The sequence below is a fragment of the Moschus berezovskii genome, chromosome 20, assembly GCF_049115385.1.
Source record: "Moschus berezovskii isolate FMDL1 chromosome 20, NW_MosBer_1.0, whole genome shotgun sequence".
Lineage (NCBI taxonomy): Eukaryota > Metazoa > Chordata > Mammalia > Artiodactyla > Moschidae > Moschus > Moschus berezovskii.
In genome coordinates, this window is record NC_142479.1 from 47841041 (window position 1) to 47854050 (window position 13010).

Sequence of the window (13010 nt, forward strand, 5' to 3'; positions counted from 1 at the left end):
AAGTTGTCAAGATGCGTGAAGTGGTAGTCAGTTTGCCAGAAGTCAGGTGAATATGGTGGATGATACTAAATTTCAGTTTGTTCAACTTTTGAGGTTGTGTGACATGCCGTCAGGCATTGTCATGAAGAATTGGGCCCTTTCTGTTGATCCATACTGTCTGCAGGCGTTGCAGTATTTGGTGCATCTCATTGATTTGCTGAGCATACTTCTGAGATGTAATGGTTTCCCCAGAAAGCTGTAATGGATCACACTGGTAGCAAACCACTAAATGGTGACCGTGACCTTTTCTTTTGGTGCAAGTTTGGTTTTGGGAAGTGATTTGGAGCTTCTTCTCAGTCCAATCACTGAGCTGGTCCGTTGCCAGTTGTCATATAAAATCTACTTTTCGTTGCATGAGTCCCATCGAGAAATAGTTCATCATTGTTGCATAGAATGAGAGAAGACAACACTTCAAAATGACCATGTTTTTGATTTTGGGCCAGCTCATGTTACACCCACTTACCGAGGTTTGTCACCTTTCCAGTTTGTATCAAATGCCAAATGATTATAGAATGATTGACGTTGAGTTCTTCGGCAACTTCTCATGTACTTGTAAGAAAATCAGCTCAGTGATTGCTCTCAGTTGGTCGTTGTCAGCTTCCGATGGCCAGCCACTATGCTCCTCATCTTCAAGGCTCTTGTCTCCTTTGCAAAACTTCTTGAACCATCACTGCACTGTCTTCATTAGCAGTTCCTGGGCCAAATATGTTGTTGATGTTCCGAGTTGTCTCCGCTGCTTTACGACCCATTTTGAACTCGAATAAAAAATCACTCAAATTTGCTTTTTGTCTAGCATCATTTCCCTAGTCTAAAATAAATATAAGATAAATAGCTAGTAAAAAGTCATTAACAAAAAAACATAAAGCAATAAATGCACATTAAAATGATGTATAACATGACCACATTTATTTAAAAATGTATTCCAAAATCAAACAGCAATTTTCAACAATGCAACCCTGCAATTACTTTTGTACCAACCTAATAAAAAGGACTGGTTGGATCTCCTTGCAGTACAAGGGACTCTCAAGAGTCTTCTCCAACAGCTGAACTGAATAAAAAGGAAAGTTGGAGGATATCTCATCAATAAAAAATTTGAACATTAACATTCAGGCTTGTTGGTTGTCTGTCCTGCACAGATAGCAATTTTTCTCTATCAGTAGTCTGAGCTCTTGAGGAAGGGATGGAATTTCAATATTATTAGTTGTGTTGGCCTTAGCAGACTGACTGACACATATAGATCAAAGTAATTTTTTATTAAACTTCTTGATTCTCCGTGTATTTCATGAGCTTCTTGGGTGCCAGTTGTTTAGATAGAAAGCTAGACCGTCTCACTGATGACACATTCATTTCATCTCTCTCCCTCCTTCTCTTCCCTTTCCATGTAGTGCATCAAGAGAAAATCCAGCCATGCAGGAGAAGAAAAGGTCAAGCATTTGGCAGTTGTAAGTATCGAAAATCACATGAAGACATTAGATAGCAGCACTTTGAGACAAAGAAGATTAGAATCAATCTGTTTTCACAAATGATTTCTTTCTTCTTACTTTCCTTTTTAAATTCAGGGTATATAGCTAAACTGAACTTTTTCTTTTTGGTATGTAGTATGCCAGCTCGGTAAGGCTGTTCTTGAGGACAAAAAAATTAGTGTTATCGTAAGCTGCATCATGTTGGTTGTGCATTTGGTGGCATCCTCTGCTCAATTAAATAGAATAATGGGGAATTATTTTTAGAGTTGATGATTTCCTAGATCCCCATTAAATAAGTTACTGATTCATTGATTGTGTGATTGTAAGAAAATTTAGAGAGCGAAGATTAGAAATGTAGTGTTTGTGGGGTTTGAGTAGTGTGTATATGTTTGTGCTTTGGACTTGAACTGTGTTTGTGCCAGAAGTACTATGCATTTATTGTGCTTAAAACTTACCCCTTTTTGAGGAATGTGCTATTTAATAGAAATAAGGTGTGTTTTTTTTTTTTCCTTTTTGAGTGAATGTGAAAAATAGTTATTTAAATTGAGGTTAGTAAGGAAATGTATAAGATGTGTGTTAAAATGGTAATATGTGTTCTAGTGCTTTATTATTACTATCTTTAGAAGTTGCTTACTAAGCTTCTGTTCAAACCACACAGCTGTACCTTACTGTTTAACAACCACTGGCTGGCTAAAGGAACTGTCTTACTTCTTCATTATGAGAATGTCTCTGTACTCAAGAGCTTCTTCCTTTCATTATGAGAGTTACTAATTAAAGAACAGGGATTTGCCATTCTAGGCAATGGTTTCTCTTTCCTGAATGTCTGAGTTTGGCTATGAATTATTGCTAAGGCTCCAGTGTGTTACTGCAAAAAGTCTTTTTGCTAGTTTCTAACTCATTGCCTTGTAAAAACTCTGAAATTTGTGAAGAATTATTGATTGTTCTTAAGCATGCGTGTGATACATACACACACTGCACACACACATTCTCTCTTACTTTCCTTTTAGTTTCAGCCGACTTTTCAGCTCCTCAAGTAACACTACTAAGAAGCCCGAACCACCAGTTAATCTGAAGTACAATGCACCAACCTCTCATGTTACTCCTTCAGTCAAGAAAAGAAGCAGCACCTTATCTCAGCTCCCTGGGGATAAGTCCAAAGCCTTTGATTTCCTTAGCGAAGAGTAAGTATTTTCCAGACTAATGGTTATGCACTAAATAACAGTTTAGAATATTTTTGCCTCTTATCAGATCAGCTGTAAGGGTTTGGATGGAACTATAAAGGGCTTCCCTAGTGGCTCAGAGGGTTAAGAATCTGCCTGCAATGCAGGAGACCCAGGTTTGATCCATGGATTGGGAAGATCCCCTTGAGAAGGGAATGGCTACCCACTCCAGTATTCTTGCCTGGGGAATTCCATAGAAAGAGTAACCTGACGGGCTGTAGTCCATGGGTTACAGAGAGTCTGACAAGACTCAGCGACTAACACTTTTTGTTGTAAGAGGAAGTTGGCTTCCCAGCTTGTCTCTGTTCCTCATTAGGTACGTGAACCTGGGAAAGTTAACCTCTCATGCCTATAAATGAGCATGATAGCCTACTTCAGAGGTGTTAGGATTCCATTATATATTAACTGTAAACCGACACAAAGGTAATTTTTTTCTTGTTATTTCTATTTTAGCAGAAGATGGGAGATAAGCTATTGTTATATTCACTTAATTAAAAAAGGAAATTTCTTTTTCTTTTAGAACTGAAGCTAGTTTAGCCTCACGCAGAGAACAGAAGAGAGAACAGTATCGTCAGGTAAAGGCACATGTTCAGAAGGAAGATGGTAGAGTGCAGGCTTTTGGCTGGAGTCTGCCTCAAAAGTACAAACAGGTAACGTTTGAATATGGTAAGAGCGTCTAATGGGAAATGCAGAGAGACAGGAGTAGGCCTGGGCATGAAAGATTCTAAATACACATCCCAAACCTGCTGGTTTCAAGCAGCATGAATTTGGCACATGTTTAGAGAAGCATTAAGGATTGTGGTTTTGTTTTCAGGCTGTTGTCTAGAGCCCTACAGTTCAAAAGAAATGCCTCCGAGTTCTGTGAAGAGGGAGAGGGGTCAATATAGGAGGTGGTTGGGTATGGGACTTTGAGATAACGTACTCTGTTTTAATAGTGAAGATTTCATTTAAAAGAAAAATAGTATCTATTGTTTAAACATTAAAAGAAGCCTTCCTCATGGAGCCTTTCAAACTGTTAACTTAAAACTCAATTCACGTCTTTCAAGAACATATTCCCTATCCTCAAACACACACACAGTCACACCCACATGTGTGTACTAACACGTCTGTGAATTAGTGTATTTTTTCTCAGCTCCCTTATTTTCTCTAATTACCACTTGATTTTCTGCTCATTTTTCAAGTAAGAAAGACAAAGTTAACTTGAACTTGACTTCATAGAGTAAATATGTTATAGCAGTGCTTATAGCTTATAGCTCAGTGATTCTGTAAGTTCACTTTTGATGAGACTTACCCAGTGTGTCCTTCTCTCCCCTTCGCAATTATTAGGTAACCAATGGACAAGGGGAAAATAAGATGAAAAATTTACCTGTGCCTGTCTATCTCAGACCTCTTGATGAAAAAGATACATCAATGAAGGTAAATTAATCTTGAAATTAAAGGTAATATTACTTTAAGTCTTGATGGATTTTTTCTAAAACAGAAGGAGTTAAAATTCTACTTTTGTGGGCAAAGTTACTCATTTTGTCGTTTTAGACTGAAATAGTTTGAATACTGGAGCCCTCTCTTTGTAATCATTACATCTATTAAGGAAATGTGAAGAGTTCTAAACATTTTTAGAGAGAAAATGACTTAATGCCATCTTTTTTTTTAACCCCCAAAAGCTATGGTGTGCTGTTGGAGTCAATTTGTCCGGTGGGAAGACCAGAGATGGTGGTTCTGTTGTTGGAGCAAGTGTATTTTACAAGGATGTTGCTGGTTTGGAAGCAGAAGGCAGTAAACAGCGAAGTGCATCTCAGAATAGCTTAGACAAGTTAGATCAGGAACTTAAGGTAAGTACTTGCATTGCATTTGCCCCAATTTCTGAGACTGATAGTTTAGCTCTTTGGGCTCAGACTTATTTCTAGGTCTGACTTCTAATTGGGGTTACCGTGCCCTTGGTTCTGAAAGAGATGGGAATACCAGACCACCTGACCTGCCTCTTGAGAAACCTGTATGCAGGTCAGGAAGCAACAGTCAGAACTGGACATGAAACAACAGACTGGTTCCAAATAGAAAAAGGGATACGTCAAGGTTGTATATTGTCACCCTGCTTATTTAACTTATGTGCAGAGTACATCATGAGGAACGCTGGGCTGGAAGAAGCACAAGCTGGAATCAAGATTGCTGGGAGAAATATCAATAACCTCAGACATGCAGATGACACCACCCTTATGGCCGAAAGTGAAGAGGAACTCAAAAGCCTCTTGATGAAAGTGAAAGAGGAGACTGAAAAAGCTGGCTTGAAGCTCAGCAATTCAGAAAACAAAGATCATAGCATCTGGTCCCATCACTTCATGGGAAATAGATGGGGAAACAGTGGAAACAGTGTCAGACTTTATTTTTTTGGGCTCCAGAATCACTGTGGATGCTGATTGCAGCCATGAAATTAAAAGACGCTTACTCCTTGGAAAGAAAGTTATGACCAACCTAGATAGCATATTAAAAAGCAGAGACATTACTTTGCTAACCAAGGCCCGTCTAGTCAAGGCTATGGTTTTTCCCGTGGTCATGTATGGATGTGAAAGTTGGACTGTGAAGAAGGCTGATCACTGAAGAATTGATGCTTTTGAACTGTGGTGCTGGAGAAGACTCTTGAGAGTCCCTTGGACTGCAAGGAGATCCAACCAGTCCATTCTAAAGGAGATCAGTCCTGGGTGTTCATTGGAAGGACTGATGCTAAAGCTGAAACTCCAATACTTTGGCCACCTCATGCGACGAGTTGACTCACTGGAAAAGAGTCTGATGCTGGGAGGGATTGGGGGCAGGAGGAGAAGGGGACGACAGAGAATGAGATGGCTGGATGGCATCACCGACTCGATGGACATGAGTTTGAGTGAACTCTGGGAGTTGGTGATGGACAGGGAGGCCTGGTGTCGCAAAGAGTCGGACACGACTGAGCGACTGAACTGAACTGAACTGAACTGATGCCCTTGATTACTCCTCATCCCTGCCCTCACTCTTAAGTCAGTTTTACTAGAGTATATTTTACATTCAATAAAGTGTACACTCAAAATAAGTACAGTTCAAAGAGTTTTAACAAATGTGTGAACCTGTATAACAACTATCGCAGTCAAGATAGAGAACATTTTTTGTCACTGATCTACTTTAACTACTAGTTTTTCATCTACTAATTTTTGTTGAAAGGTGATTATACTCTCAGGCTTCTAAATAATCTGGAAATGAACTTTAAACAGTAGTGTCCTTTAGTGTAATAGCACAGCCATATAAAGATTTATGCACACATCTCATTTTAAACATTCATTTTCTTTGCTTTGCCTATGCAGGAACAACAGAAGGAGTTAAAAAATCAAGAAGAATTATCCAGTCTAGTCTGGATCTGTACCAGCACTCATTCAGCTACAAAAGTTATCATTATTGATGCTGTTCAACCAGGCAACATCCTAGACAGTTTCACCGTTTGTAACTCTCATGTTCTGTGTATATCAAGTGTACCAGGTAAGAGTAGTTCCTCTCTTTGCACCATCCACAGCTCCTTACTGGTAGAAACTGATTGGTTACTGGAGATATAGTTATGCATCTCTTCTAGTTTGTGAAGGCGAAAAAGAAACTGAGTTCAAATGACTAAGGAGGATGTTTTCTGATACTGCGAAAAAAATAAAACAATGGAGATTTGAGAAGAGTGGAAAACAAAGGGCAAGGGGCTATTTAAATGCATTAGTATGGAAAGGTCTTTTAGCATTCCATATTAAATACTATGTGATATTCAAACATTGGTTTAAAAATTAAAGGAAATTCCCTGACAGTCCAGTGGTTAAGACTTTGTGCTTCCACTGCAGGGGTATGGGTTCAATCCCTGGTTGGGGAACTAAGATCCCACATGCCACCCAGCACAGCAAAAAAAAAAAAAAATAGTTGATGTATAGTGTGAAATATTGTTCAGCCATATAAAGGAATGAGACTTTGATACATTCCATAACACAGATTAACCTTAGAAGCAACTCAGACACAAATATTGTATGATTCTGCTTATCTGAGTTGTCTATTTGTCTGAGCTGGCAAATTCATAAACAGAATTAAATTAGAGATTCCTGGGGTAAGGGTATGGCGATCAGAGAGTTGTTTACTTGGTATAGGTATTCTATGTGGAGTGACAGAAAAATGTTGGATGTAGATAGCTGTGATAGCTGCACAACATTGTGAATATAATTAATGCCTCTAAATTATACACTTAAAATTGTTAATATGGCAGACTTTATGTAGTGGCTCAGATCATGAACTCCTTATTGCAAAATTTAGACTTAAAGAAAGTAGGGCAAACCACTAGACCGTTCAGGTATGATATAAATCAAATCCCTTATGATTATACAGTGGAGGTAACAAATGGATTCAAGGGATTAGATCTGATAGAGTGTCAGAAGAACTATGGATGGAGGCTTGTAACATTGTACAGGAGGCAGTGATCAAAACCAAACCATCCCCAAGAAAAAGAAATGCAAAAAGGCAAAATGGTTGTCTGAGGGGGCCTTACAAATAGCTGAGAAAAGAAGAGATGTGAGAGGCAAAGGAGAAAAGGAAATATACCCATCTGAATGCAGAGTTCCAGAGAATAGCAAGGAGAGATAAGAAGGCCTTTTAAGTGAACAATGCGAAAAAATAGAATGGGAAAAGACTAGAGATCTCTTCAAGAAAATTAGAGATACCAAGGGAACATTTCATGCAAAGATGGACACAATAAAGGGCAGAAAGACGGTAAGGACCTAACAGAAGCAGAAGATACTAAGAAGAGGTGGCAGGAATACACAGAAGAACTAAACAAAAAAGGTCTTAATGATCCAGATAACCATGATGGTGTGATCACTCACCTAGAGCCAGACATCCTGGAATGCTAAGTCAAGTGGGCCTTAGGAAGCATTACTCCGAACAAAGCTAGAGGAGGTGATGGAATTCCAGCTGAGCTATTTCAAATCCTAAAGGATGATGCTGTGAAAGTACTGCACTCAATATGTCAGCAAATCTGGAAAACTCAGCAGTGGCCATAGGACTGGAAAAGGTCAGTTTTCATTCCAGTCCCAGAGAAGGGCAATGCCAAAGAATGCTCAAACCACCATACAATCGCCCTCAACTCACATGCTAGCAAGGTAATGCTCAAAATCCTTCAATTTATGCTTCACCAGTATGTGAACTGAGAAATTCCAGATGTACAAGCTGGATTTAGAAAAGGCAGAGGAACCAGAGATCAAATTGCCAACATCCATTGGATCATAGAAAAAGCAAGAGAATTCCAGAAAACCATCTACTTCTGCTCGCTAAAGCCTTTGACTGTGTGGATCACAACAAACTGGAAAACCCTTCAAGAGATGGGAATACTGGTATTACCTTACCTGCCTCCTAAGAAATCTGTATGCAAGTCAAGAAACAACAGAACCAGACACGGAACCACAGACTGGTTAAAAAATGGGCAAGAAGTGTGTCAAGGCTGTATATTGTCACCCTGCTTATTTAACTTACATTCAGAGTATATCATCTGAAATACCGGCTGGATGAAGCTCAAGCTGGAATCAAGATTATGGGGAGAAATATCAATAACTTTAGATATGCTGATGACACCATCCTAGTGGCAGAAAACGAAAAGGAACTAAAGAGCCTTTTGATGAAGGTGAAAGACCAGAGTGAAAAAGCTGGCTTAAAACTCAACATTCAGGAAACTAAGATCATGGCGTCTGGTCCCATCACTTCATGGCAAATAGATGGGAAAAAAATGGAAACAGTGACATCTTACTTTCTTGGACTCCAAAATCACTGTGAACAGTGACTGCAGCCATGAAATTAAAAGACTTCCGCTCCTTGGAAGGAAAGCTATGACAAACCTAGACAGTGTTTTAAAAAGCAGAGCCATCACTTTGCCAACAAAAGTCCATATAGCTGTGGTTTTTCCAGTAGTCGTGTATGGATGTGAGAGTTGGACCATAAAGAAGGCTAAGTGCCAAAGAATTGACGCTTTCAAACTGTGGTGTTGGAGAAGACTCTTGAGAGACCTTGGACATCAGGGAGATCAAACCAGTAAATCCTAAAGGAAATCAACCCTGAATATTCACTGGTAGAACTGATGCTGAAGCTGAAGCTCCAATCCTTTGGCCACTTTATGTAAAGAGTCAACTCATTGGAAAAGACCCTGTTGCTGGGAAAGATTGAAGGCAGGAGGAGAAGGGGATGACAAAGAATGAAATGTTTTGGTGGCAGTACCGATTCAGTGGACAGGAGTTTGAGCAGACTCTGGGAGTTAGTGAAGGTCAGGGAAGCCTGGTGAGCTGCAGTTATGGGGTATAATAATATACCCCATAATAATAATAATATATAATAATCAGATACAATGGAGTGACTGAGCAACAACATATGTATATTTTACTACAACAAAATTTTTTAATGTGATATGGTTAAGAATAGCTTTCTAAATAAAGAGAACTGAAAAGACTTTTTTAATGTTAAATGCTTAGTTTTTAAGTGTGTTACTAATATCTTAATGCACTATATACACCTAGGCTGTATTAATTTTTAATAGTGGCAGAAATTCATATTTGAAATAGAAATAGTGATAATTTAAAAATTTTTTGCTGACTTGTCAGAATTATATTTTATTGTTAATCTCAGTTGGCTGCTTTAAGAACTCATATTAAGAATAGAAATACATTTCTGACATATTTTGGTTTACTTGTGCTTGCATTAATTATTATTTATTATTGTTGCATTTATTATCTTAATTTTTTAAACTACTTTCTCAATTTGTGAATTGAGTTTAAATTAGTTTAAATAAAATTTATTTACCATCTTGTGTAAATAAGTGTATTTGCATATATATTTGTCTCACCTTTACTCTTATTTCAAACCTATAGTTGCCTTAATAGAGAAAATGCTACTTATAGAAGTTTACTGAGCTGTTTAAAGAAGGTTTATCTTGTACTTTAGGAGCCCGAGAAACAGACTACCCTGCAGGAGAAGAGCTTTCAGAATCCGGACAAGTAGACAAAGCGTCTTTATGTGGAAGCATGACAAGCAATAGCTCAGCAGAGACAGATAGCCTGTTGGGAGGCATCACGGTAGTTGGTTGTTCTGCAGAAGGTGTGACAGCAGCTGCCACTTCCCCTAATACCAATGAAACTTCTCCAGTGATGGAAAAACCGCCAGGTATGTTTTTCTTCTTTAGATACCATCTGTATAGTGTCTGAGCCTGTCCCAGGTGACTCATTATGGACTTAACTTAGATTTTAAAGTAACAGGGATGAAAGAGCTTGAAAGAGATTGCTGTGATTGTTAAATGAAATCAAGAATCCTCAATTTTATTATATAATGTGGAGAAGAGGAGGGTAAGAGTGGAATTCTGTAGAGGGGGTTTGGGTGGGGGAAGTGATTGAAGAAAAGCTCAAACTTGGAATGGTTAGCATGCTTTATTTATTTTTTAGAAAAGGAAACAGAAAATAGTGAGATTGATGAAAATGTTCCAACAGCAGAAGAAGCAACTGAAGCTACAGAAGGCAATGCAGGATCAGCTGAAGATACTGTGGATGTCTCCCAGACTGGCGTGTACACAGAGCATGTTTTTACAGATCCTTTGGGAGTTCAAATCCCAGAAGACCTCACACCAGTATATCAGTCAAGGTATAAAAATGGGTAAACAACTTAGGAAACCAGAGTGCACATGTAAAAGGAGCCAAAATGATCTCAAGCAGCCAAAATATTCCTACTAATTGACATTGTTGTGGCAGATTTAGGTGTTACTGCTTATTCCCACTATGTCTTTGTCTGCTCCTTACATTGCATTCTCTCTAGACATATTTTTCCCCCATTTGCTCTCTCTTCCTTCCAACTTAAAGTCTTGCTTATAAAGTATATTAGTCAAAATGCTTACCAGTCAGTGGGGATTAAAATAATGAATTATTAACAGAATAGAAGACAGTGAGTACAATTTTTTTTTTTCTTGTTTTTTTTTTTTTTTATTTTACAATATTATATTGGTTGATTTTGCCATACATTGACATGAATTCGCCCCAGGTGTACATGAGTTCCCCCTCCTGAACCCCCCTCTCACCTCCCTCCTCCCTTTATCCTCCCTCTTGGTCATCCCCGCACACCAGCCCCGAGTATCCTGTATCATGCATTGACCATGAACTGCTGATTCGTTTCACATATGACAACATACATGTTTCAATGTCATTCTCTCAATTATTTTAAAAAGCCATACCAAATATCTGTGTATTTTTAAAAAAATTGTACTCACTGTCTTCTATCTGTTAATAACTCATTATTTTAATCCCCACTTCTGCGCCCACTCTATCCACAAAACTGGCCATTTAAATTTCCCATGTGGGTTTTAATGACCTTTTGAATTTAGATTTCTGGCAAGTATTTTATTAGAAAATAATTTGTTTCAGACTTTTCCTTCAAAAGAAAGAGTTGTGTAATTTCCTTTCTTGCCTACTCTAGGCCTTATAGAAAACTGATAAAGTCATCTTTTTAGACTTACTGATTCATTTGTCTGTTTTGAATTTGCTAGCCCAGTTATGCTTTTTTTTTTTTAACTAAATGTCCTCTGACAGTCCAAAGAAATAAAGTTTTGGGGGGTAGAATAAAAGCATGTTTCAGCTTATTTATTTTAGAACATTGTTTATAATTAACCCTCCTGTGTTTGTCTGTGTGTGTGTGTGTCTGTGTCTCTGTGTGTCTATGTATGTATGTGTAGTTTTAAAACAAACCATCTCTCCTCCTCCTCTCCCCACAGAAGAAACTCATAAAATTCAAGATAACTATAAGGGAGAACCTTAACTTTAGTCTGGCTATTAACTGCTATATTTCGTTACTGTGTCTTATTTCCCTTATCTGTACCTTGAGCCTCCTAGTATGTCAGTGTTACTTCTGGTACAATTGCTGCAATATATATATTTATATACCTTTCATTCTTTCTTATTCTCCCTCCCCTCCGCCTCCCATTGCCTTGCCTTGCCTTGCCTACCTGCCTGCCTGCCTTCCTTCCCTCCACCCTCCCTCCCTTTCTCACTGTCTCTGAAATGTTTAAGCATTTAACTTTGGCTTTACTGGAATTTATTTTTTAACAATAAACTAAAATGTAGAAATTATCAATTCCTGAAAACTGTAGCTAAACACAATAAGATTTTTTTCCTTTTGTCCCACCTTTTCCAGTAATGACTCAGATGCATATAAAGATCAAATATCAGTATTGCCAAATGAACAAGACCTGGTGAGAGAGGAAGCCCAGAAAATGAGTAGCCTTTTACCAACTATGTGGCTTGGAGCTCAAAATGGTTGGTAGGTATCAACTCTTTTTAATATTAGAAATCTTTAGTCTTTCACTTTTCCTTTAGAAATCTTAAGATAACTAAAATGTGCTACATACAAATACGAAGTGCCTATTAAAGTGAAGAGTTTTATATACACACAATTTTGAAGTTACATTGCAGCTACCTCATAAATTGGACTTGGACTTGCATTGGTTCTGAGTGGTAAACCATATGTTTGTCATAGGATGTTCCCTCCATATAATATTCTTGGGAAAAAAGTTAAGTAAACTTTAAAATCTGGGTGATCTAGAAATAGGAGATCCTGAACAACAGAAGTTGTTCAAGAAATAAAAGGGATTAAAAAAATCTCTGGCTGCAGAAAGGCCCAGTTTTAAACATAACTTCTGGGAAAACAAGGACAAATCACAGTCTAAAAGCTTAGGAGTTGATAAACACTATAGGACTTTTCCACTTTGTAGTAGTGTGAAGAGTCTTATAAACTTGTGCTTTTCCTAAGGTTAAACAAGATCACTAGTGCATCTTTTCCATAAAGGACTAATACTACAAAATGAAGGTTTGACATACGTTTTCTCTGTGAAGGGTCAGACAAGAAATATATCAGGTTTTGTTGCCTAATGATCTTTGTAGTAACTTCTTAACTATGCTGTTGTGGTGCAAAAGCAGCCACTGCATTGACAATACCTAAGTGAACTGGTGTGGATATGTTCTAATAATAATAAAACTTACGAACACTGAATTTCATATAAGTCTTGTATGTCATGAAATATTCTCCTTTTTTTTTTTTCCAACCTTTTAAAAAATGTAAAGACCATCTTTAGCTTGCAGACTGTACTAAGACAGGTAGATGACTGGATTTGGCTTATTGTCCTCAGTTTGCCACTCCCTGATATAAACCACTCTGTTATCAGAAATTTATAGCTCAGTATAGTAGAAAAGTAAGAGGACTATTTTTTTAAAAAGATTGATAGCCAAGGATC

The 13010-nt window shown here is 37.9% G+C and overlaps 1 protein-coding gene across 5 annotated transcripts in view; it reads left to right on the forward strand.

Moving 5' to 3' along the window:
- The window catches only part of SPAG9 (sperm associated antigen 9), a 161932-nt gene that overhangs the window by 130228 nt on the left and 18694 nt on the right, over nucleotides 1-13010 (forward strand). For 3 of the 5 annotated variants that reach the window (XM_055407539.2, XM_055407540.2, XM_055407543.2), the window contains 9 exons: nucleotides 1425-1481; nucleotides 2510-2683; nucleotides 3243-3372; nucleotides 4049-4138; nucleotides 4384-4551; nucleotides 6046-6217; nucleotides 9686-9904; nucleotides 10180-10375; nucleotides 11915-12040. In XM_055407539.2, the coding sequence (XP_055263514.1) occupies nucleotides 1425-1481; nucleotides 2510-2683; nucleotides 3243-3372; nucleotides 4049-4138; nucleotides 4384-4551; nucleotides 6046-6217; nucleotides 9686-9904; nucleotides 10180-10375; nucleotides 11915-12040 (1332 nt within the window). The remainder of the gene's footprint in view (nucleotides 1-1424; nucleotides 1482-2509; nucleotides 2684-3242; nucleotides 3373-4048; nucleotides 4139-4383; nucleotides 4552-6045; nucleotides 6218-9685; nucleotides 9905-10179; nucleotides 10376-11914; nucleotides 12041-13010) is intronic. The other 2 variants (XM_055407541.2, XM_055407542.2) reach the window with 2 other exon arrangements.